The sequence below is a fragment of the Macrobrachium nipponense genome, chromosome 18, assembly GCF_015104395.2.
Source record: "Macrobrachium nipponense isolate FS-2020 chromosome 18, ASM1510439v2, whole genome shotgun sequence".
Lineage (NCBI taxonomy): Eukaryota > Metazoa > Arthropoda > Malacostraca > Decapoda > Palaemonidae > Macrobrachium > Macrobrachium nipponense.
In genome coordinates this window covers 20,515,694-20,538,685 of record NC_087211.1, presented here as the reverse complement: position 1 = coordinate 20,538,685, position 22,992 = coordinate 20,515,694, and the positions used below count along the sequence as shown (strand labels likewise).

The 22,992-nt window shown below is 39.7% G+C and overlaps 1 protein-coding gene across 2 annotated transcripts in view; it reads right to left on the bottom strand.

The window, feature by feature from the left end:
• The window catches only part of LOC135196910 (uncharacterized), a 174,059-nt gene that overhangs the window by 52,968 nt on the left and 98,099 nt on the right, over positions 1-22,992 (bottom strand). For both annotated transcript variants that reach the window (XM_064223726.1, XM_064223725.1), the window contains one exon: positions 7,040-12,506. In XM_064223726.1, the coding sequence (XP_064079796.1) occupies positions 7,040-12,506 (5,467 nt within the window). The remainder of the gene's footprint in view (positions 1-7,039; positions 12,507-22,992) is intronic.

The following is a 22,992-nucleotide window of genomic DNA, read 5'->3' as shown; positions in this document are numbered from 1 at the left end:
CCCATTCTATTATAATCAATTAAAAATAATCTATTTTATTGAAATATAAAGAATTAAAATTCATCTACTAATAACTTTTTTCTATAGATAAAAACCTCCCATGCTATTCAATTCAATGTCCAGAAAGGCAAAATAGATTGTGCAAGTGTTTCTTCAATACACAAAATTACTTTTGAACAATTCTCTAGATTTTATTCTGAAAATCGGGTCTCCACATGATGCCTCTCCATGATGAGGAAATCTTTGTAAAGTACCCTTCAGAGGGGCTGGGAAGAGTGTGCTTCTAATACAATGAGTTTAGTTTTCACAAAGCCTAAAACTCATCTTAAAGTTAGTATCAGCCACTATAGTGAAACAAAACTTTTCTACTGAAATGCTAATTAAATAGGAGATGATGTAGTTAATCAGCCTATTCCATCTGACTTGTGATCATAAAGTTGGTAATGAGTACCTATAACTTCATAAATATGAGTCACTTTCATATCCTTTTAAAGGTACTCCTCTGACTCTGGATGCAAGATAAGATCTTCCAGACACTACAGTCCATATTAGAGGAAACAGTGGTCAGCCAGAAGACCAGTATTGCATATATGCGTGTAGATCCCAGGGTCCGGAGCAAGTAACAGCCTCATTTTTCATGTGTCTCAGCAAAACATTTGGCTATAGTATCATAACTGCTGGTTTTATACCATAAGACTTAAAATTTGATGACAGGCTGTAGATGTTCTTCCTTTCTCAGGAGGCAGGGTCTCTAGCTTGTAGGAGTTGTCTGCAAAGTCAGAACTGGATACTATACAACCAAGATGACAGGTACAGGAGGTTCAACAGTAACAAGGGACCCTTTCCCAACAGCTAAAGGGTCCAGGAATACATTGAAAAACAGCTCACCAGGAATACTAAGAAATGCTACAACTGCAGGTATTCCAGTTGATGAAACAAGGCTAGGCATTGATGAACCACATAATGCAACAGCCTCCCCTAGGAAGAGCTCAGCACATGCAAACATATCATCATTGTTGACAAATACATGCCTACTTTCATATGCATATCCATCTAAAATTGAGTCCAAGGAGAAGGGCAGGTAGAGAAGATGGGCAGTCCAGAGGAAAAGAGCAGTAAAGCTCAGCGGTGTCAAAGATGGTGAAAAAAACACCATCCTCCACCCCTAAAGGTGCTGACAAATGTCCTAAGCCTTCCTTTAATTCTAACCAAACCTCTCCCATTGTAAAGGAGACCAGCAAGCTAACTCCTCGCAGTTGTGTTAGGCCTAAGGACCTAACCCTGCAAAATGAACCGAATGGCTTATCTAACACAAGGTACACAATGTCACACTTGCGTATGTCATTCAACCATGTTGTTTACACTTTTGTATTTTCCTTCAGTGACAAAACAAACACCATACATTTAAAGTTCAAGTAACTTTAACTCCAAGTCATGCAGAGCACACACATCTGCACCTAACAATGGCTGAAGTAAAACTGCTGGATTATTACAGGAGAATGGAGGACTTCCCACCTCCTCCTTTGCCTTCTTCCAATTAACTCCCTTGTTACCAAACTTCAAGGACTGTTTCCAGCTCACACTGTGGAATACTGCTACATAAAAGGCAATGTAGTATTACCTCTGTACGTACTATCTGCATACAATCACAGCTAAGTACAATGTCTCCATGGGTACATACATGAATATAAAGCCTTCCATGTGGTTTGCAGTCTTGCACCGACAGAAAAACATACAAGAAATGCTGCTAACAGTTCATATAGCACACTAAAAAAAGGGTACTATAAGGGGATAGAACGACTTGACTGTGTTCAAATTCTTGACCTCCATTCTACTTCCCACAAGGGAAAACAGAAACAGCAGTGGCAATTACAAGGGAAGATTCAAGTGACACCCTCATACCTCAACCAGCCACCTTCAAGTCCAGCCAAGGGAGTAGACCACTGACTTCATGACCCCCTTGGGCCAGACCAAGAGTACTCCACCATCTGCACAGCAGAAGACCCTACAGATGAACCCTTTGCCCCTTCTACTTCAGTCAGCCTAAGAGAGCACGCAGGAGCAAGGGAAAGGTTGGGTCCTGATAGGATCAGATCCCCTCCCTGCCTTCTGCTGCCACAAGTGGGGTGCTGCCTCTTCTGTCATTAGGTGGTGTGGCTCCCATTCAAGGACCATCCCCTACCCCAATTCCTTTGATCCAGTCCTACTCCCAACAAGCTTTGTAAGCAAGAGGTCAAGACTATGATGCTGAGGGGAGCACATGAGATCATTTAACAAACCAGGTCTCCAGGCTTCTATAGTCACCTCTTTCTAGAGGAGAAAGCATCAAGAGGATAGAAGACTGTCACAGACCCCTCAGCACTGAACAGCTATATCAGACAGATACCCTTCACTTGAATGGGTCATAAAGGACTGTGCACGGCAACACACCCCTCAGCTCAGAATACAGGCAGAATAATCTGACTTGAGATTTCAAGAAGGAATGTACTACATCTCCCTGTCCCCATATTTCTGTATATTTGCCCGTAAATATACTCAAGGATTGTTGCTGGCTTTGATTCTTATCTTTTACAACAATATTCCAGCTGTGACTGTAATTTTTCAAAGTACAATAAATATTAGAAAGAACATATATAATCCCTAAAAGGTAAAGTAATCCTTCAATTGTCTGGATCAATAGAGCCAAGAGTCTAGTGAATAATGGCAAAATCCAGACACTGGCAAGGAAAAAAAATCTAGGTGTGTTAGGGCAACTCTGTACACTTCCTCACCTACCTTGGTAATACCACATAACTGTATAATAGTACTCAGTATACTTACAAACAACCAAACTTTACACTGAAAACTTTACGCAAAAGGCAACTATCTATTTTTTCCCAATATTTGTAACAAAATATACTGCATAAATATAGTACTTTGAAAAAATGCAACCCCTCTTTTTCTCACTCGTAAATGACACAGTTCAGTAGGCAGGTAGCCTACCTATGTTTGTCCACAGCCTACCATGGTTTTAAGACCATTATGTATTTCTATACAGAAACTTTCTTAACAGTTATCATCATATCGTATTACCATACGAGATAAAAATGTCTATGAGTGAACTATAGACCTAGCCTCACAGTATAGCAAATTCACAAAAGTCAAATAGGCTATTACAGCTGTATTGAAGATCAAGGTAATGGTAATAAAACAGTAAAAAAGTAAACTGACAAACTTTATGTTAAAAGCAAAATCCATCAAAATTGCAAAACAGCTCTCTCTCTCTCTCTCTCTCTCTCTCTCTCTCTCTCTCTCTCTCTCTCTCTCTCTCTCTCTCTCTCGCTCTCTCTCTCTCTCTCTCTCTCTCTCTCTCTCTCTCTCTCTCTCTCTCTCCTCCTCTCTCTCTCTATACGTATCCTTTAATGAAATATGAATCACTGTACATATTACAAATATCAAAACATGAAACTGAACAAACTCCATGAAGTTCATGATGCACCAAATACATACATATGTATGTGTTACCATTTTTCCCTTGCTCGATTTACTGTACCATATTTCATTATAAGTTTAGTTGACTCTAAGTATGATCTTCTGAATCTTGTAACAGCCTCTGCATCACATTTTGAAGACTTCAGAAGACAATCCTCCAGACAGTCTGGCGCCTGTCTGGGCAAGACTGGACCATCTCTCTGAAGCTAGGAAGTCTGAGAAGAAACAACTTGGACGACAGATCTTGGAGAGTCCACCAACAACTGTTAGCAGGTTTGGGAGCTATTACATGTGCCTGTTGCCCCTGCTATGACTGGAGACTGGAGTAAGGTGAAGGTTCCTTGAAGAGCCAAACAGGTCCAAGGTTGGGGTTCTTCATACAATAATCAGATCCTGACAACCAAGGGGATCGAAAGGTCGTGATGGGTAGACATGCTTCTGATGGCCGAGTGCGTCCTTCAAAACTTAGTTGTCTGAATAAATCAAGTGACTAGAAGATTTGATTGATCTGTCAATTGAGGAATACTCTGCTGTTTGGTCAAGAGGGAATGCTGGATCCAGCTCCCCTGCTTAAGCAGAGGTGTTAGGTATGAGGTCTTTTAAGTCAGAAGCAGAACTAAAGTCCTGAGACACCTACACTCACACCCACACTTGTGATTTTAGCCAGAGTAAAAGTTGCCATTAGTGAATTTATGGGCTATAAAAGTATTGGCACCTCTTTCCTGGCAGATTCTTTCGAAATCAATGGCACTTGACATTGTTTATCCACAGGATCAACCTGTCCACCACCCCAAAGCTGTTATTATTACTCCCAAGGAGCAATCTGTCCATTAAGGGTTAACCAAGACACAGAACTGGCAAAGGTATGGAAAGGAAGCAAGAGAGCCAGGTGCAGGAGTAAGTGGCAAGAGGCTAGTAGAAGGACAGAATTGGTGCCAGGGTGGTCATCCCTGGCGCCGAGCGCATGAGAGAGGCGATGCTAGCACCCGAAATCAGAGTCAGAGAGCTAGTATATTGTAGCATGAGCTGATATGCGATAAGAAGAACACTTACTCGCAGCAGTCAACAAAACACTCAATTTTTTCCTCACTATTTTCTGCCTTAACACTTTTCAGTTCTACAAAAGAAAGCATAAAGATTAGTATTTGTCAAAGTCTTATCTATTGGAAGCTTACAGGAATCATATGTCCAGTAAATAAATCATAATTGCAAAAGTTACGGGCCTAATAAAGTGCCAAAATCCCCAAGAATTATTTCAAATGCAATTATTGGCAACTTGCATGAAGCAAAGGCCTATGAACAAATAAATTGTCAAAATTATGGCCTAAAGAAAAGATAATAGAATAGCATAATATCTGAAAAATTACTTCAAGGTAAAACTAATATCAACGTCTCACCAGAAGCCTATGGTCAGAAATAAATTCATGGATTGCAAAAGTTAATGCCTAAATAAAAGGAATAACATACATCAATTACTTTATGATGGAACATCTGAGAATTACTTTTATGTAAAACTATTATCAACAGTTTGCAAGTAGTTTACAGATGTAAAACAATTAATAAATTGCTAAGGTTATGGCCTAAAGAACAAAGCCTAACATAGACCAATTACTTTTATAGTAGTGTCATAACACTTGAGAATTACTTTTAAAACAAAACTACTTTATTATTGGTAACTTGCTAGTAGTTTACTATAGCCTGGAAACAATTCATAAATTGCCAAAGTTATGACCTAATGAAAAGGCATAACATACAACAATTTACTTTTATAATGTAGTCATTCCAAGAATTACTTTTAAGGAAAATCTATTATTGGTGCCACCAGTTGCATAACCAGTAAACAAACCATACAAGCAAATGGTGTTTTTTACCAGCGGCTCATTTTTACTTTTAATCAACGTAAAAACAAAATAAAAAAAACAGCCATCCTGAAATATTTCAGCTTAAAGGCTACAATATACATTGGAATCCAGCAAAATAACTGGAAAATAATGAATAAAGCTACTGCCAGACCAGGGTTATCTGCTGGATTGTTCCAATACATATTCTGTTAGGGGGACCGACTATCACCTACACAAACTATATTGAAGCGCTCCCCTCGAAATTTTGAATCTAAGCTGCATTTCAAATGGAAACTATAACTATGAAATTACATGGTAAGTTACTTATAAAAACCTACATACTTTACACCATCTGTGGAAGGTACAGAACATTTTTTAGAATTTTTTTATACCATGTACATTTGCGTATCTTCTTATAATTGATTTTTTTTTATAAACTGGCTGAACTCAAAGTTTACCTCTTTCAGTATTGTTAATGCATACATTTAGCTGGGCCTGTAAGGGTTAAAGATGTACATATTACAACAATAGTTATTAATTTTGTATGATATATAAAAATTTATGAAATCTATACCAATTGAAACAAGCTGAAAGTTACTGGAGCTTAGGCTATCTATAGCATTGATTAGAACCTTTGGTAAATGTGTAACACACTATATTTACTGATTAACATAAATCCATTAATACATCTTCCACTCTCTCAGAGAGAGAGAGAGAGAGAGAGAGAGAGAGAGAGAGAGAGAGAGAGAGAGAGAGAGAGAGAGAGAGAGAGAGAGAGAGAGAATTTCAATGCTAAATTTTTGTATACATTTTATATGTAGTATACTGCAGTTTGATTTTTTGCGAATGTTACTTGATATTGTAATGTAGTAGTACATAGACTGAACCGTATTGTATAGTAGTTATCAAAATTTCTTTTCTGATAATTTTCATTTTCATACAGTGTATACTATACAGTGTATTATGTATTGTTTATGAGCATATACAGTACTACTATGAAGTGTAATAAAGGGAAAAAAGTTAGAAGAAAATTGCTGTTTTGCATCAGTAAAATTTTTTCACAGTATCCTCAAACTTCCAAAGTCCACAAGGGCTGTGGATGTATTACTTAAGATAATTGAGGTAATATGTACTGTATTTCACTAGGAACAAATCTGACACAGTGAACTGCCTCCATTATACAGTCCTTGGGAAATAAAGAAAAAATTACAAAAATTATTATTCATTGACACTTACACACCCATTAATTGTTACAGATTCAGCACTATAAAGAATTCTGTGTTATACTGAAATCCCTACAATGACAGGAGTAACAGAAACGATGAAGAAAGCAAGTGTTGGGCGACTTCCACTTACGAAGTACAAGTACGTATTAATGAATGATACCATACGTATGACAGAGGGTCACCTTACTCCTGAGATTCACGAACAGTAAACTGGAAATAAGTTTTGGAATTTGATTTTCTGTACATCAAAACTCAGTACATAGCTAATTATCAGCCTCCAAGAGTCAAGCTAACATAAAATAAGAGGCTTGTCTACTGTAAAGCTCAGACTTTCATAAGCAAGTCTATCTACATGAAATGTTGACAAAATTTCAAACTCAAAGATGGCTTCTCCAAAATGAAAAAAAGTTTGCTGAGAATATTGGGAAGATAACATAAAGCTACATATACAATATATATATAATTCTTTAAAACCAAAACACAAAAAGCTCTCTCACTTACCTAAATGCCATACTTCAGAGGCTGCATACGGCGAAGCTGTTGATGAGCGAGTATCCTCCCGAGTATGCTCTGATGAAGACAAAATAAGTTCCATGGATTTTCGAAGACTGGCTAAATCTTCTCTTTCCTCTTCAACTGAAGGACCACTGGAGTAAGTTTCAATATTGAATGGTGTTATTATGCTACTTGAACTCCTTTCCCTAATTATACCTTTTTTTATTTCTCCAGAATCTTCCTCACACATCAGCTGAGAGAGTAGCTTTGATGAATACTGACCAAGTTGATATTTTTGCTTTCTAGTTAAAGTGCTTTGAGGACTTTCTGTGCTTTCTGGGAATATTGTCTTCTTAGGTACTGAATTATCACTACATTTACTGAGAACCATTGATTTTGGTCTAGCTCCAACTGGTGGTTTTTCAATATTTCTTGTAGAACTTAGACTTAGAAGTGATGAAGGTCTTGGTGGTTTTCCTGCTTGTGCATGAATGGAAGACTGCTGGGGACATAAATCTGCTCCAAAAGAACTAGGAATCTGGTTAGCATTAGATTCAACTTCTTGTATCAGACTTCTGGATACAACAACCTGCTGCCTTTTAGGTGGCAGTATATTATTTTGGAATTTACATTTCTCTTTGGAAGAATTATCCAAGTCTGAAGCTGAAAGCAAAGTTTGGTTGCTAACTTTGTTTTCTGAAAGGGTCAAAAACTCTTCACAAATTGATGGCAATTCACTCACCTTTGGAGTCGCATAAAGTTTTGATGTTTCTGAATTGTCTTTATCTGACACAACTGGGGAAAGTGGCTCATCATTCCCAACTTGTGCTTTTGCCTTATCCAGCACATCTTTAACAAAACTCTGAGCTAGACTTTGAACACGATTCAGAGAAACCTCATCAATTTCATTGCAAAATTCTTGTGCTGCTGTGGATCCATGACCCAGTCTCATTGATTTGCGTTTCAAAGTACCACTTGGTGTTGTATCAGAATCATATGAATTTGAGCTTAAATCTCCATACCAACAACCAGAATCGCCTGATCGACTAGAAAAAATTGTATTTTTATGGGGATTACCAGTAGAGAGAGAGTTGCTGCTAGAGTTAGTACTAAGCACTGCTGGGTTGGATGAATAAGTTTCCTGAGTATCAAGGCCACTGCTAATTGATATATCACTTTTATTCTTCCTAGGAAGACTACCACTAAATGACTTTGAACATTTTGGAAATTTTGGCACTGGACTTTTACTACCATCAGACCTTTCTAGTTTTGTACTGGTAAACACAGCTTCAAGAATATCAAGTTCACTTATTGTATTTGCCAAAGGTTTGCACATTTCCCCAGCTGCACTCTCTGAAAAAGACTTAGTTATAGTTTTCGTTCTTACACTTGGACATGAAGTGATTTTAGTGTTATCTGAAAATGCTGTGGAATTTGTTGCAGTTACACTTTTGCTGTCCTGCCTTACATTTCTTTTTCTGTCTTCTACTTCCATGGCTTTCGACCTTTCTGTAATCCTGTCTAGCTCATTATCAATATCTACCAAATTTTTTACATTTGTTATCGTTACCTTATCAATGCTGTTTTCCAGTTCCTTCATTCTTGTATCCTGATGAGTTAAGGAATCTAAAGGTGTTGGTGAACTCCTGCCACTGACAGTCCTGTCAGTGGATTCACATCCTAAAATATCATCAACAGGAGACTTGCTGCCATGCATTGAGAATCTACTTAGCTTCTTTGAATCTTGTCTCCACTTCTGACTGTCTCCAGATCTATTAGATTTCAAGTGTCCACCATCTATTTTAGGGGTATTTTTCTTCTCTACAGTCCTGAAGGATTCTTCCTTTTGGGATTCATTCTTCTTGGGAAAGTCTTCAGTTCTGATACTATGCACACTTTCTACAGTTCCTTTCATGTTTCCATCTGATTTTTTAGAGCTAGATTTCTCTTCTACATCTGACGGACTTGGTGATGCCGTATGCCTTTTCTCATTTGCCATATCTGTTGGCCTGTCAACTTCAGCACCATTCATACTTGAATTCTTACTGGGTGATTTTTCACTATTTTTGGATACATTTGACTTCTGAGCCTGAATAGCCTCATGAACTGGCTGACTTGTCTTAGGGGAAGCATTTGTGAGATCATCTGCTTTCAAAGACAGCTTCCTTAATATACCAACAATACCCAATTTTAATTTTCCATTCTTTTTATTTGATGCTGAGGCTATTTCTTCTCTGGGCAGGGTTACAGAGGGTTTAGAGTTTGCCATATTTCCATCACCTGAAGCATCATTACTTAGACATGCACAAGCATTTTTATGATTGTAACCATGAGTTTTCTTCCTTGAAAGAGGAGACACGTGTGACCTTAGCATTCCCAGTATTCCACCTTTGGCTTTTTTGGTACTTACATTTGCTGCATTGTCTGGTACAGCAAATGTCTCACAGCATGGTAATTCAATACCTTTCAAACTACTCGAATCAATTTCAAAAGTTTTGTTGAGATTTCCAGAGTCTTCACTTTTACTAATAATGGATTCTGTATCAGTAACTAACCCATTCTTTACTTTGGATTTTGGTGATGTACTTGCAATAGTGATAGTTTTGTTCAAAATCTCTCTGGCAGATGACACAGATGAACTTTCATTTGACTGGTCTGCAGATGGCCTATCGTTTTGGTGCAGATCACCTAACTCTTTTGCATTAGTTTTCTCTTCTGCCATTGAATTTTTCTCTATGGTAAAAGTGCTATTCAGATTTGAATTTCCTGAATAAACTTTACTTTCACAGTTTAATTGTTTCCCCTCAAGGCTCTCTGATGTAGTTCCATTAGTTTTCTTGTGATCAACACTGTAAGTGGCACCTAAAGATATGTTATGTTCTTCAGTAAAGCATAATTGGTTATCAGATGGCCAAATACACTTATTTACACTGATTTCTTGTTGTCCTTGACAAACTTCATCTTTTTCAATCTTCAGACTCTTTGGGGTGTCAACAATCTGAGCTTCAGCCAGGATACTGACAATTTCTTTGCAGTTCTTTGTCCACTGTTTTCGCTCTGTTACTTTAGGGAAAACTTCAACGATATCAGAAGACGAAGTAGCATCCATTTCAGATGCAGTAGTTTCCAAAGGCGAGTTTTCAAGGCCAGCTGAATGAACACTACCCCATCTAGCTCGTTTACCAAAAGTAACAGCTTTAGTTTTTGATACCACTGGAGTTGATGATGCCAGCACACATTTATGAAATGAGGTATTTCTTTTATCTTCATTGTCAGATTCATTCACAATGCCTGTTGGCTTCTCTGTTTCATTTAAATCTAAAAGTATATCCTGGATTCTTAAAACATCTGCCTTTTGATTACACTGAGAACCTACATCATAGCTTGCTCCTGAAATGCAAGACTGGTCATTGAAAGTTCTTTCCTGCACAGTTCTCAACAAAGATTCTATAAGAATTGTGCCTTCATCTTTTTCCAAAGCAGAACCACTACCTAGAATATTACTTTGAATTTCTGGTATGAGTGTCTTTTCAACAGATGCCATCAAGTCACAATCTTTGAGGATGTTCACTTCATTATCAATTGAGTCATCAAAAACTGACTTATTCCCTTTTTTCACTGCATGCTCAACTTCTTTCTCATTTTCAAGCTTATCTAAAAAGTCTCCGTTTAGGTTATTTTTATTTTCGTTTACTGATGAAGAATCTAGTTTTTCTTGCATATATGCCCATTTTCTTCTTTCTTGGACCATTTGATTCAGTTTTATTGCTCGCAGCTGCACTAACTTTTTCATCTTTTCTTGCATTATCTGCCTTAATTCTTCAGATGAAACAACAGAATACTCTTCATCATCGTCATCATCATCGTCATCACTACAATTTTCATTCTGCTGTTTAAGAGTAATGTTTGTTAGCTCCTTTACATCCTTCTGACTCTTCTCTTTCAAATCCGCTTTATCATTAGATAAGCCTCCCGGATAGTCAATACAAGTTTTCAAAGCCTGAACAATGGACATGCACTCTGATCTTACACCTAGGTCACTCAGTCTATCTGAGGTTTCTTTCTCCATCCAATCCTTACTTTCTTCATAATTGACCAGGATACTTTCCATGCTCTCAATCATAGCTGAATCAATGGGCTGCGAATGGCCGGTATATATTACTGTATCACTTTTCATAATAGAAATGGGAGACTTAAAAATCTGTTTGCCATCATTTGATGACGTTTGCAATTTCTTGGCCACATATTCATCTGAAGGCAAATCTTGTGCTTTTGGTGTAGTACTATGACCATTTCTCTCTTCTTCAATTAGAATTTTCTTTTTAACTTGTTTTCCTCCAAGTTCTGTCTGTTTTTTAAAACCTGCACTGGTCAACATCAACTGCAGTTTAACAGGGGAAGGATGTTTCTTCTTCAAGCTCTGATGAGGAGATTTCAAGCCGCACTGTTTAACAACACGAGGAACAGACTTTGACCTCTTCTTATGACCATCTTGACCATCTGACCCAATCTTTTTTTTCTTAACACTAGACATAAGACTGTTTTCACTTGGACATTTCTTTCTATTCAGTTTTCTGATTCTGTCCACCTTCCTAACTGATATTCCACCAGCACGTCTTGGACTAGTTGCACCATGGGGAGAAAGTCTGGTAAAAGATTTGGTGGGAGTTTTCATAATTCCCCTCTTATTAAGCGCTACACTTCCACCATACTTTAAGGCTGGATCAGTTACATCAGGTGGACGCTTCACTACAGGAATCTTTCGAGCTGACGCTGGTAAGTTACACTTCCTTTTCAATAGGGAAGACATCAATTCTTCTTCTTCACATCCAGTTATGAAGCGGGGAACTCTCTTCAATACAAAATTTTTACGAAGTATAACCGATATTGATGGTCTGTCTCTTGGTTCCCTCTGAAAAATCTGGTTTAAAAGGAGGCGCAGATCTCGGCTATAACGTGCCGGAATGGGCTGATATGATCCCTTAATTATTTTTAAGATCAAACCTTTCATGTTATTTGCTTCAAATGCATGGTTTAGGGTGATCATTTCATATAAAACACATCCTAGAGCCCATATATCACTTTTATTATTGTAAGGTTTATTTTCACACATTTCAGGAGACAAGTAGTAAGGAGTGCCAATACAAGTGCGAGCTAGATCTGACGTGCTATTCATGATCTTTGCAATTCCAAAGTCCCCAAGTCTAACCTTTCCATCATCTGTTAGAAAAACATTTTGTGACTTTATATCCCTGTGGAGGATCCTTCGGTCATGAATATACTTAATAGCTAAACACAACTGAACAAACCAGTCAAGAACACGATCCTCAGGAAAAAGTACACCTTTTCTGTTACTTATAAGCGTATGAAGGTCTCCACCACCACAGTAATCCATGACTATTAACAACCGGCCATCATGTTCAAAAGAGTCTCGAAATTGTATGATATAAGGATGAGATAAACTTGACAGGACCTGAAACCAGTGAATCATGCTATTAGTAATTAGTCTAAAGAAAGCTTCTGTTCTTGCTTTCGTGTATATAATGTATAGTAAATCATCTTATTAGACAGTTTATTAAAAAAGCAAAGGAAATGTTATACATTTTAATCACTGTTATTAACAGATGGAAGTATTTTCTTATGTACAAATAAATACTATATAATATGTGAAGTATCTAAAGCAAATACTCAGAGCCATACATTATACATATAATGAGACTAAACAGCAGCAAATAGTACAATGTAAATCTAGTATTTGTATGCAATATAAATAAATGCTTTAATAATAAAACATTACTTTTAGGATTTGAAAGGGTGTCTTACGAGGATTTCCCAGAGATGACCGTCCTCTTTCAAGGATGGAAGATGGCCCCAAAGTGGGGTACAACAACCTCTACCTCTCCCCACCTTCCTCCGTTTGAACCTTTCTTTGGCTGAGCAAGTAGTAAAATCTTTTAAATTGTGCATTCAAATGTTCTGTATCTTCTCCTTCCAAACAGCTATTATTTTTCTTGTCTCATCCATTTTCAGTTAATTCCACTGGGTGCTTTTATAAAACTTACCAATTGGTGTCTGCTTCAACCTAAGCTTCTCATCACAGGTAACACCATGACCTCTTCATGTATTCATACTGGAATAGGTCTTAATACCATAAAAATTAGTGGTTTTTTTGCTTTATCTTATAAATGTCATTCTGAGTTGTCCTAACACTAAAATCTCCAACAGAAATGGACTTCAGTACATATTTCCTTGGAGACTGATGTTCTAGAAGTTTATTCTTATGTGGAGGTTCTCCTCTGCTAGACTAGTATGTGAGTCCATGTTACTTTTAAAAAATCACCAAGAGGTATGAAAAATGCTCCTACTTCTCTTCAGAACAACCACTATTTTTTAATGCCCTTGTAATTATTATCTCCATAATTATTGCCAATATGTATGAATAGTATAAGCTGAAATTAAGCTTTTAATTTACTATGCAACATATCTTCTAATCATATTTGGTTTACCATGAAGTCTGTACTAATGTATAAATCACAATGAACTAGCATAAATTACTAGTACAGAGGTGGGTACCTCAGACTTCAAACTTAATCCAATCCAGAAGGCTTGTAGATAAAGTTTGTTCAAAATATGAAATAAATATCCCCAAAAACAAATAAAGAGAATCAGGATAATTCGTTCTAGCCAACCCAAAAAGTCCCCCGTTTCAATTTTTTTCTATTATTAATGTATTTAAACGTTAAATTGAGTGTAAAATAATAAAACAGTACATCATGTATATGAAGTACAACCTCTGAAAAAATTTGTTTCTGTGCATCATTTACAAACGGTTTGATGAAAATGGTGTGCGGCTGGTTTGGATGGAGGGAGGAGAGATGAGAATCCTTTGAGAAAGCTGAAATGGTCACAGTAGGCAAAAGTTTATTACAAAATCAGTTTCAATCACATTTTACAAGGATAATCAAAGGAATTGATAGTGTGTGTGTCTGATTGTGTCAGAGAGAGAGAGAGAGAGAGAGAGAGAGAGAGAGAGAGAGAGAGAGAGAGAGAGAGAGAGAGAGAGAGAGAGAGAGAGAGAGAGAGAGAGAGAGAGAGAGAGAGTCCATGGTTATCGGCGGGGGTTCCATTTCCGGGGGTGTGCCAATAAGCAAAAACCACCATTAACCAAAACTCAGCGATTTATTGTGCCATAATGGCGCTTATGACGCTGATAACTGGTTATTGGCTCCATAAGCACCGTTATTGCACCATAAGCACCCTTAAGGCATGCCATAAGAATCCTACTGATCTTATGGCGCTAGATAACCGATAACCGAGTCTGCCGATAACCGGAGACTGCCAGTAACCAGTACGTGTGATTGTTGATGTGTATATACTTAAATCTTAAAAGCAAGAGAGAGAAATTACAGTCGACCCTCATTAATCCTTAACAGACGGATTAATCCTTGGGAATAGTTATAATAGGTTTGGGGTGGTGGATGGATTGATCCTGTAGATAAACAATACGTATTAGGCACCTTCAATTTCGAGAAAATCGGGCGGGAAAGAGGTGCCAATACTTCTATAGCCCATAAATTCACTAATGGCAACTTTTACACCGGCTAAAACCACGAATCAGGCATCTCAAGACTTCAGTTCTGCTTGTAACTTGGGGGAATGTATTACGTCTGTCTCAAAGGACGTTTTTTTGTAAATTTGCTCGTAAATATACCAAGAGGTTGCTGTTGGTTTTTGTTCTGTCTTTTAATATAGTAGTCAGTTGTAAATGTAGTTTTACAAAGAAAAGTGTAAAGAAATATTAGAAAAACCATGTAAAAGTAAAAAAAAGTTACTGAATCTTTGTTCTCGGTAAATTTATGTAAATATTTTTCAAAAAATATGCTAAGAATTTGTTACTGATTTTATTTTTTATCTGTTTTGATATTGTGTGACCAGTACTTATAATTTTACAAAATAAAATAAAATTATTTATTACAAAATTTACGATTGTCTTGTAAAAGAGGCCCCACAAGGAGTTGTAAAGACTCATTTTCAACTTCTCGTGGAAGGTAGGGAAAATTAAAAAAAATTTTTCTCACCATGTACATTTGCATATCTTCCTCTTTCCATTGATGTGTTTTTCTTTAGTAAATTGGCCGACCTCAAAGTTTACTAGGCCTAAGGAGCTGCATATCAATATATTATCCCATTAATACAGATACTGGATAAGACTGACACCAAAGAGGGTCAGCCGATTTAATTAAGTCTGTTTTTCTTTGTTTCGGCAAGAATTTCATCATGCCAAAGAGGAAAAGACAAGCAAAACATCTCACTAACATACAGAGGAAGAAAATTTGCTCTAATAAGAGTTCAGAAGATCATAATATCGGTGATATTAGCCTAGTTAGTGAAGGAGAGAGGGAGTGTTACATAAGGAGTGGCCCGTCTCACCTGACGCAGTGCTCCAGGCTACGATCTTTCAGCAAAGGGATCTTCATTTATGATTAAATTGGGATCAATAACATAGTTTTGGTTTATTAATACCAAAAAAGGAATATCAAATTCATAGTAATCATGATTTATTAACACTGTCTTTGTAAAAATACAAAGAAAAACTTTGAACGCTCATATCTCAAAACTATACTTATTGCCCTTCAAAGTCTATCTTCTCCCTTAGTTTTAAAGCTATAGCATTGAAATTTGGTATATAACTTAGAAAGATATTATAGAACAATAAAATGAAGCCCTTTTTTCCAATTTGTTTGCATTTTTTTCTTAAATTTTTTTTCCTGATTTACACGAAAAAACTCATATCTAGCAAAAAAGGGATTTTGACGTAGGAAAAATCTATTTCTGGGCGAGGAAGCCGTGTCGCCCAGTGAAATGTGTCCTCTTTAGCACTATTTCTAGTAAAATATTGCTATGATACCAGAGAACTGCTAAATTGGACATGTCAGAAGTCTCTGACTCGCTCACCTAAATAAAAGGTGTCGGTATAGAACTGGGGCGAGTGTTAAACACTACATATTTTACTAGAAATAGTGCTAAAGAGGACACATTTCACGGAGCGACACGGCTGAGCCCAGAAAATTACTTTTAGAAAAACTCTTCATTTGATTGGAGGGCTACATCAGGTCTATATATATGGTAGTAATCCCAGGTCTTAATATTAAGTATCAAGGGAGGAGATAGAATTTGAAAAATGGTTCTTTTTGGGATAAATCGCACTGGTATCACAAAACCAAAGGTCAGAAGCGAAAATCATGATATTGTTATGATACAATAAAGTTTCATACATACTTACCTAGCAGATATATACTTAGCTATAGACTCCGTCGTCCCCGACAGAAATTAAAATTTCGCGGCACTCGCTACAGGTAGGTCAGGTGATCTACCGCCCTGCCCTGGGTGGCAGGACTAGGAACCATTCCCGTTTTCTATCAGATTTTCTCTCTTCCACCTGTCTCCTGCGGGGAGACTGGGTGGGCCATAAATCGTATATATCTGCCAGGTAAGTATGTATGAAACTTTATTGTATCATAATATCATTTTCATACATTCAACTTCCCTGTCAGATATATACTTAGCTGATTGGCACCCTTTAGTGGAGGGTAAGAGACAGCTAACTACTGAATAGACAGGTAAACAACATATATTGTAGGTATTTATAGACCTTGGTTCCTACCTGATTAGGTGGAAGACTTCGTGGCTACTGCCTAGGAGTCTGCTTCACCTCAAGAGCCTTAGCGAGATAGTGATCTGTGGCCGAGAGTTCTTGTGAGTCTGTCGATGGGGTCTTATCCACTTACTCGGCAGAGCCTGACTGTCATTTGTCAATGGGTGCTAATCCACTTATATGACAACACACCTTATTTAAGGAGCACACAACCGATCCCGATCACCCGATCCTAACACCTGTGTTAGTTCTAAGATTGTCAAGAGTTATCCCCCAAACTCCTCACAAACAACCAATATCTCGAATTACACAGTCAATACGCACACACTAAAGTACAAAAAAAAAATTTTGTACCCCTCTAATAGTCAGATACCACCCAAGTTCCTTACTGTGCCAAAGTGACGGCCGCCTGTGTGACATCTGACACTTCTTCCAGCAGGAAGTCAAGAACGTATCTAACAAGAGGGTTACGTATATAAAATTAAGGATCGGCGCTTGCTCCAATACCCAGGACCGTATCCGCTGACACAAACGGACTCAGAGAAAAGCATTTCTCGTAAATTACCCGAACGTCTTTCAAGTAATGAGATGCAAACACCGAATTGCATCTCCAATATGTCGCTTCCAAGATATTCTTAAGCGACATATTTCTGTGGAAAGCAAGAGACGTCGCGACTGCTCTGACTTCGTGAGCTTTCACTCTCAAAAGTTTAAAAGAGTCGTCTGGGCAGTTATTATGTGCCACCATAATCACGCTTCTCACAAAGAAGGCCAAGGCATTCTTTGAAATCGGTCTTTTGGGGTCCTTTACAGAGCACCATAGACCGTGTTGCGATCCCCCCATCTTTGCCTTTAGTTACACTAAGACCATCCTGATAAGGACGACGGCCGCCTGTGCGACAACTCCCGTCCCTATCAGGAGAAGGTCTTGAATGTTTAAAACCTCTCACAGAATCAGCCACATCCTGACAAGGGCTACGGCCGCCTGTGCGACGTCTAGAGACCCTGTCAGGTGAAAACTGATCCTGCGAGAAGTCCCAAAGAGGAGCCTCTCGGTCCGCTTCTAGCTCCATGTCCGATGAAGATTGAGATCTTGGTTCATGGCGCCTGGCGCCTGGCTGGCGCCCAGTGCCTGGTTGACGCCTGGCAGGCATATCAATCCTGGACAGTCTATCATGGCTGGTAGGCGCCTGAGGTCTATCATGGCTGGTAGGCGCCTCAGGCGCCAGGCGCCCCGAATGCGCCTCAGGCACCAGGCGCCTGGAAGGAGCCTCAGGCGCCAGGCGCCTGGCAGGAGTCTCAGGCGCTTTGCACCTAGTAGGAGTTTCAGGCGCCTCCTGCGCCTTTCTATATTTATGTATATTTATAGAATCCTCCCGCCTCGTAGGCGTTTTGCGCCTGGCAAGCGCCTCGTCCGAGCTGTCAGAGACTTCCACCGGACGGGATCTCTTAACGGGAAGGAATCGATCCTTTCTCCTGGGAGGATCCTTCTTCAAAACTCCCACCAACGAAGATATCTGCTGCTGCATTTCCCTCAGGATCTTAGTAGCTGCGTCTTCTTTCTCCACCTTCGATCTCGGGGAAGGAGGATTTGATGAAAATATCTCCTTTCTCTTCTTTTCCGGAGGATATTCTTCTGGGAACTCTTCCGGGCTGGAGTCCAAAGCTGACGACTTCCAAGATCTTTTAGAAGGTCTCGACAGCTTGTCCGAACTCCATCCTTTCTTTGAAGAAGAATCGGATGAAGAAAAACACTGTTTTAGGATGCCCTTCCAACGGCTATCCTTGGCAGTCTGGGACGCAACTACAGAATCTGCCGAGGGGACGCCTGACCGGTGGGGATTCTCTGAAACCTCCCTGTGGCTTTCAACATTCCTTCTCCTCTGGGCTTGGGAGCTTGGAAGAGGTCTAGACCTGGGAGCGAGACAGAGCCGATCAGACGCACCCTCCACTTCACTGGGAACACTTTCACTTTGCTTACCTTCTAAATCCTTTAACTTACGTTCCATCTTCAAAAGGGAAGCTTTCAGATTTGCAATTTCCGATGTTGAACTTGCAGAATCGGATAATTGAGAAGGTAAAGCTGTATGGGAGGAAGCAATTACATTAGAGAGAGGCACCAGACTACTAACTGGCTCATTAGAGACCGACCTACTCAAACTCTTGGAAGAGGCTTTTCTAGCCCTATCCCTTTCCAATTTTCTTAAATATGAGTTAAGAATCTTCCATTCCTCCTCATTCAAATTCTTACATTCATCACATGTATTCACTTGTGAGCATTCATTCCCTCTACATCTCTTACAAGTAGTGTGAGGGTCTACCGAAGCTTTCGGTAGTCTCACCTTACAACTTTCATCCACACACACTCTGAACGAAAAACTAGAGTCAGACATTCTGAGAAAAATCCAAATCCAAATTCAAAAAATAGTCCACAAAAGCGTATGCCAGGCCAGAGATCCAATACGTCACCAAAATATCAGTCTAGAAGATCAACGGCGATGAAACACGAATGTCAAAGTCAGGAGGAACTAGCAACGATGTTACTAGCACCGGCGACAGAGAAAATCTGGTTCCAGAACGGTAATGGTTCCTATTCCTGCCACCCAGCGGCAGGCCGGTAGATCACCTGACCTACCTGTAGCGTGTGCCGCGAAATTCGAATTTCTGCCCGGGGACGACGGAGTCTATAGCTAAGTATATATCTGACAGGGAAGTTGAATGTATGAAAACACATTTTACTTACATCCTAAAGAGAAGTCACTTACATCTATTTTTGAGAATTTTGAACATAAGTGGAAAGCTCCTCTAATTTTACCACCTTCCTGTTCAACAAGACCTTAACCTGAGCTAAGCAATATTTTATATGCATATTACACACATTCTAGTGAAGGTTCAAACTAAGAAAAGTGGGTAAGAGACTGGAAGCCCAACTTGGAAGTTGCCACTCAACACTTTAAAAGCCATCTTGAGGTTATAAAATTGTTGGGGATGAATCTTACCTACTGTTAAAGGTAGCTAATATCTCTGCACCAAAAGGAGAGTCGGCATTCAAACAAAAGAAGGGGTTCAAATGGCTGCCTGGATGACTGTCTAGTGCACTTGTTCTCAACCATATATGTTTTGAAAGTTTTAGCTCTTGTCCGAATTCTCCTTGCTGCCATTGTGTATAGTCATTTGTTGGTACTTCATAGTTTTGGCAGCTTTCTGCTCTCACAGCACTGTACATTTATTTTACCTAGAATGCCTTCCACTGGAACCAAGGCTAAGAATGCTAGGTTCTGTATGAATGATTATTGAGGTAGCAAGTTGTTGATTTTTGAGGCGATAGATACACTGTGTCAGCTGCAGGGGTATAAAAGTGTGATCTTGAGAATACATGTGAGGAACCGAGGATTTTCAAAGAACTTTCTGAATGAGTTCTATAGCATAGGAAGAGTAGTGAAGCACATACAATGCAAAAGCAACTAGTAATTAGGTCAAGTCAGCAACCTGTTATTGCTCCTCCTTCTACAGGTATTTCTTCTGTAGTTATTCTTACTCAGTCTTGGCTTTTCCTTGGCTATTAAGGCTAATAAATGATATTGTTAAACTACAATAAAGTTTTGTACATACTTACCTGGCAGATATATACTTAGCTATAGTCTCCGACGTTCCTGACAGAATTTCAAATCTCATGGCACACGCGACAGGTAGGTCAGGTGGTCTACCTTACCCGCCGCTGGGTGGCGGGTGTACGAACCAATCCCACTTTCCTGTCAGATTTTCTCTTCCATCTGTCTCCTGAGGGGAGGCTGGGCGAGCCATTAGACGTATATATCTGCCAGGTAAGTATGTACAAAACTTTATTGTAGTTTAACAATATCATTTTTGTACATGAACTTTCCTGTCAGATATATACTTAGCTGATTGGCACCCTTGGTGGAGGGTAAGAGACAGCTAAAAAATATGGAAAGAAGGGAAACAACTGGTGTTGTAGGATATAAAAATCTTGGTTCTTACCTGTTCAGGCAGAAGACTTCATTGATACTGTCTCTGAGTCTGCATTGCCTGGAGAGCTACAGCTAGGACGTGACCTGTTGCTGAAAGACTCTCGGATCTACCACCGGGATATCTGATCCCTTTGTGTGGTAGAATCCAAGTCGGATTCTGTTAAAGGGAACTCGTCCACTTCCTTAACAGATCCTCACCACTACTACTGCAAGGAGCCAAAACCCATCAGACCACCTAACCAAACTACCTAGGGTTAGTACTACGACATAAAGAGATGCCTCCCTGCATCCTCTTTCAGACAACCATAAACAACAAATACAAAACATAGGGTAAAAAATATATACATCTAACAAGGATAAGTTCCAGCTCCCTGCCCCAGCACCGAATCCGCCGATACGTAAGGGCCCAAGGCGAAGCATTTGTCATAAGTGATTTTCACATCACACAAGTAGTGGTTTGCGAAAACCGAGTGGCATCTCCAGAAAGTTGCCTCCATCAGGTTCCGCACGGACATATTCTTGTTAAAAGCAAGCGAAGTCGCTATGGCTCTCACTTCGTAGGCTTTCACCTTAAGAAGCTTAAAATGATCTTCCTTACAAGAAACATGTGCTTCTTTAATGAGGCTTCTTAAGAAGAAGGACAGCGCGTTCTTCAATAGGGGTTGAGTGGGGTCCTTTACGGAGCACCAAAGGACCTCTTGATTGGCCTTCAGTTGCTCTTTTCTCTTAAGGTAATATTTTACAATCCTCACCGGGAAAAGAGTTCTCTCAGGCTCTTCCCCTACAAGAGAAGATAACCCACGAATTTCGAAGCTCCTGGGCCATGGATTTGATGGGTTCTCGTTCTTTGCCAGAAACCCAGGGAGAAAAGAACAAACCATAGACTCCTCCTTAAATCCAACATTGCCCTCAATCGCTTGAAGCTCACTCACCCTCTTGGCGGAAGCTAGAGCCATAAGGAACAGAGCCTTCTTCGTCAGGTCCTTGAACGAGGCTGAACTAGGGGGTTCAAATCTAGACGATCCGAGAAACTGAAGAAGCACGTCTAGATTCCAGTTCGGTGTTTTAGGAGACTGCTTCTTAACTGTTTCAAAAGACCTAATAAGGTCATGCAAGTCCTTATTCTCAGATATATTGAGGCCTCTATATCTAAAGACCGCCGCCAACATACTGCGATATCCTTTAATGGTCGAAACCACTAGACCACATTCTTGCTTCAGAAATAGAAGGAAATCTGCAATCTGGGTCACAGAGGTACTGGAAGAGGAAACGTTATTCCTCTTGCACCACCGTCTGAAGACATCCCACTTCGACTGGTATACTCGTAAGGTGGAAGACCTCCTAGCTCTTGCGATTGCTTTAGCAGCTGTTGTTGAAAAGCCTTTCGCTCTGACCAGACTTTGGACAGTCTGAAGCCAGTCAGACTGAGAGCGGGGAGATTTTTGTGGTACCTGTCGAAGTGGGGTTGTCCGAGTAGATCGCTCCTTAGAGGGAGCGATCTTGGAAGGTCCACTAACCATTCCAGTACCTCTGTGAACCATTCTTGGGCTGGCCAAAAGGGAGCGATTAATGTCATCCTCGTCGAATCTGACTCTGCGAACTTTTTGAGTGTTATCCCCAGAATCTTGAAGGGGGGAAACGCGTAAACATCGAGCCCTTTCCAGTCGAGAAGAAGTGCATCTATCCCTATTGCCCCTGGATCCGAGATGGGAGAGCAGTAAAGATCCAGTCTCATGTTTCTTGATGTGGCAAATAGATCTATGTGCGGCCTGCCCCACAACTTCCAAAGGCTCTGGCATACATCTTGGTGCATGGTCCACTCTGTGGGAAGGACCTGATCTTTCCTGCTGAGGAGATCTGCTCTCACATTCCTCTCTCCCTGTACGAATCTGGTGAGAAGCTTGATTCTCCTTTCTTCGGCCCACAGAAGAAGGTCTCTTGCTGTTTCGTACAGAGAGAAGGAATGCGTTCCCCCCTGTTTCCTGACACCTCTTTGGTTCCCAGAGTCGCCCCCCAACCTGTCTCCGACGCGTCGGAGAACAACACTAGGTTGGGGCTCTGGGATTGCAGAGACAGTCCCTGCGCAAACTTGTTGGGATCTGCCCACCATGCGAGTTCCTCCTTGACTTGCTGGGAAATGGACAGGGAGAACGTCGAATCCTGAGAACAATGACTCCAATTCTGATGAAGAAAGAATTGGAGCGGTCTCAGGTGCAACCTTCCTAGGGAAACTAATTGCTCCAGCGAGGAGAGCGTCCCCAGCAGACTCATCCACTCCCTCGCTCTGCATACTTCTTTCCCTAAGAAGGTTGTTA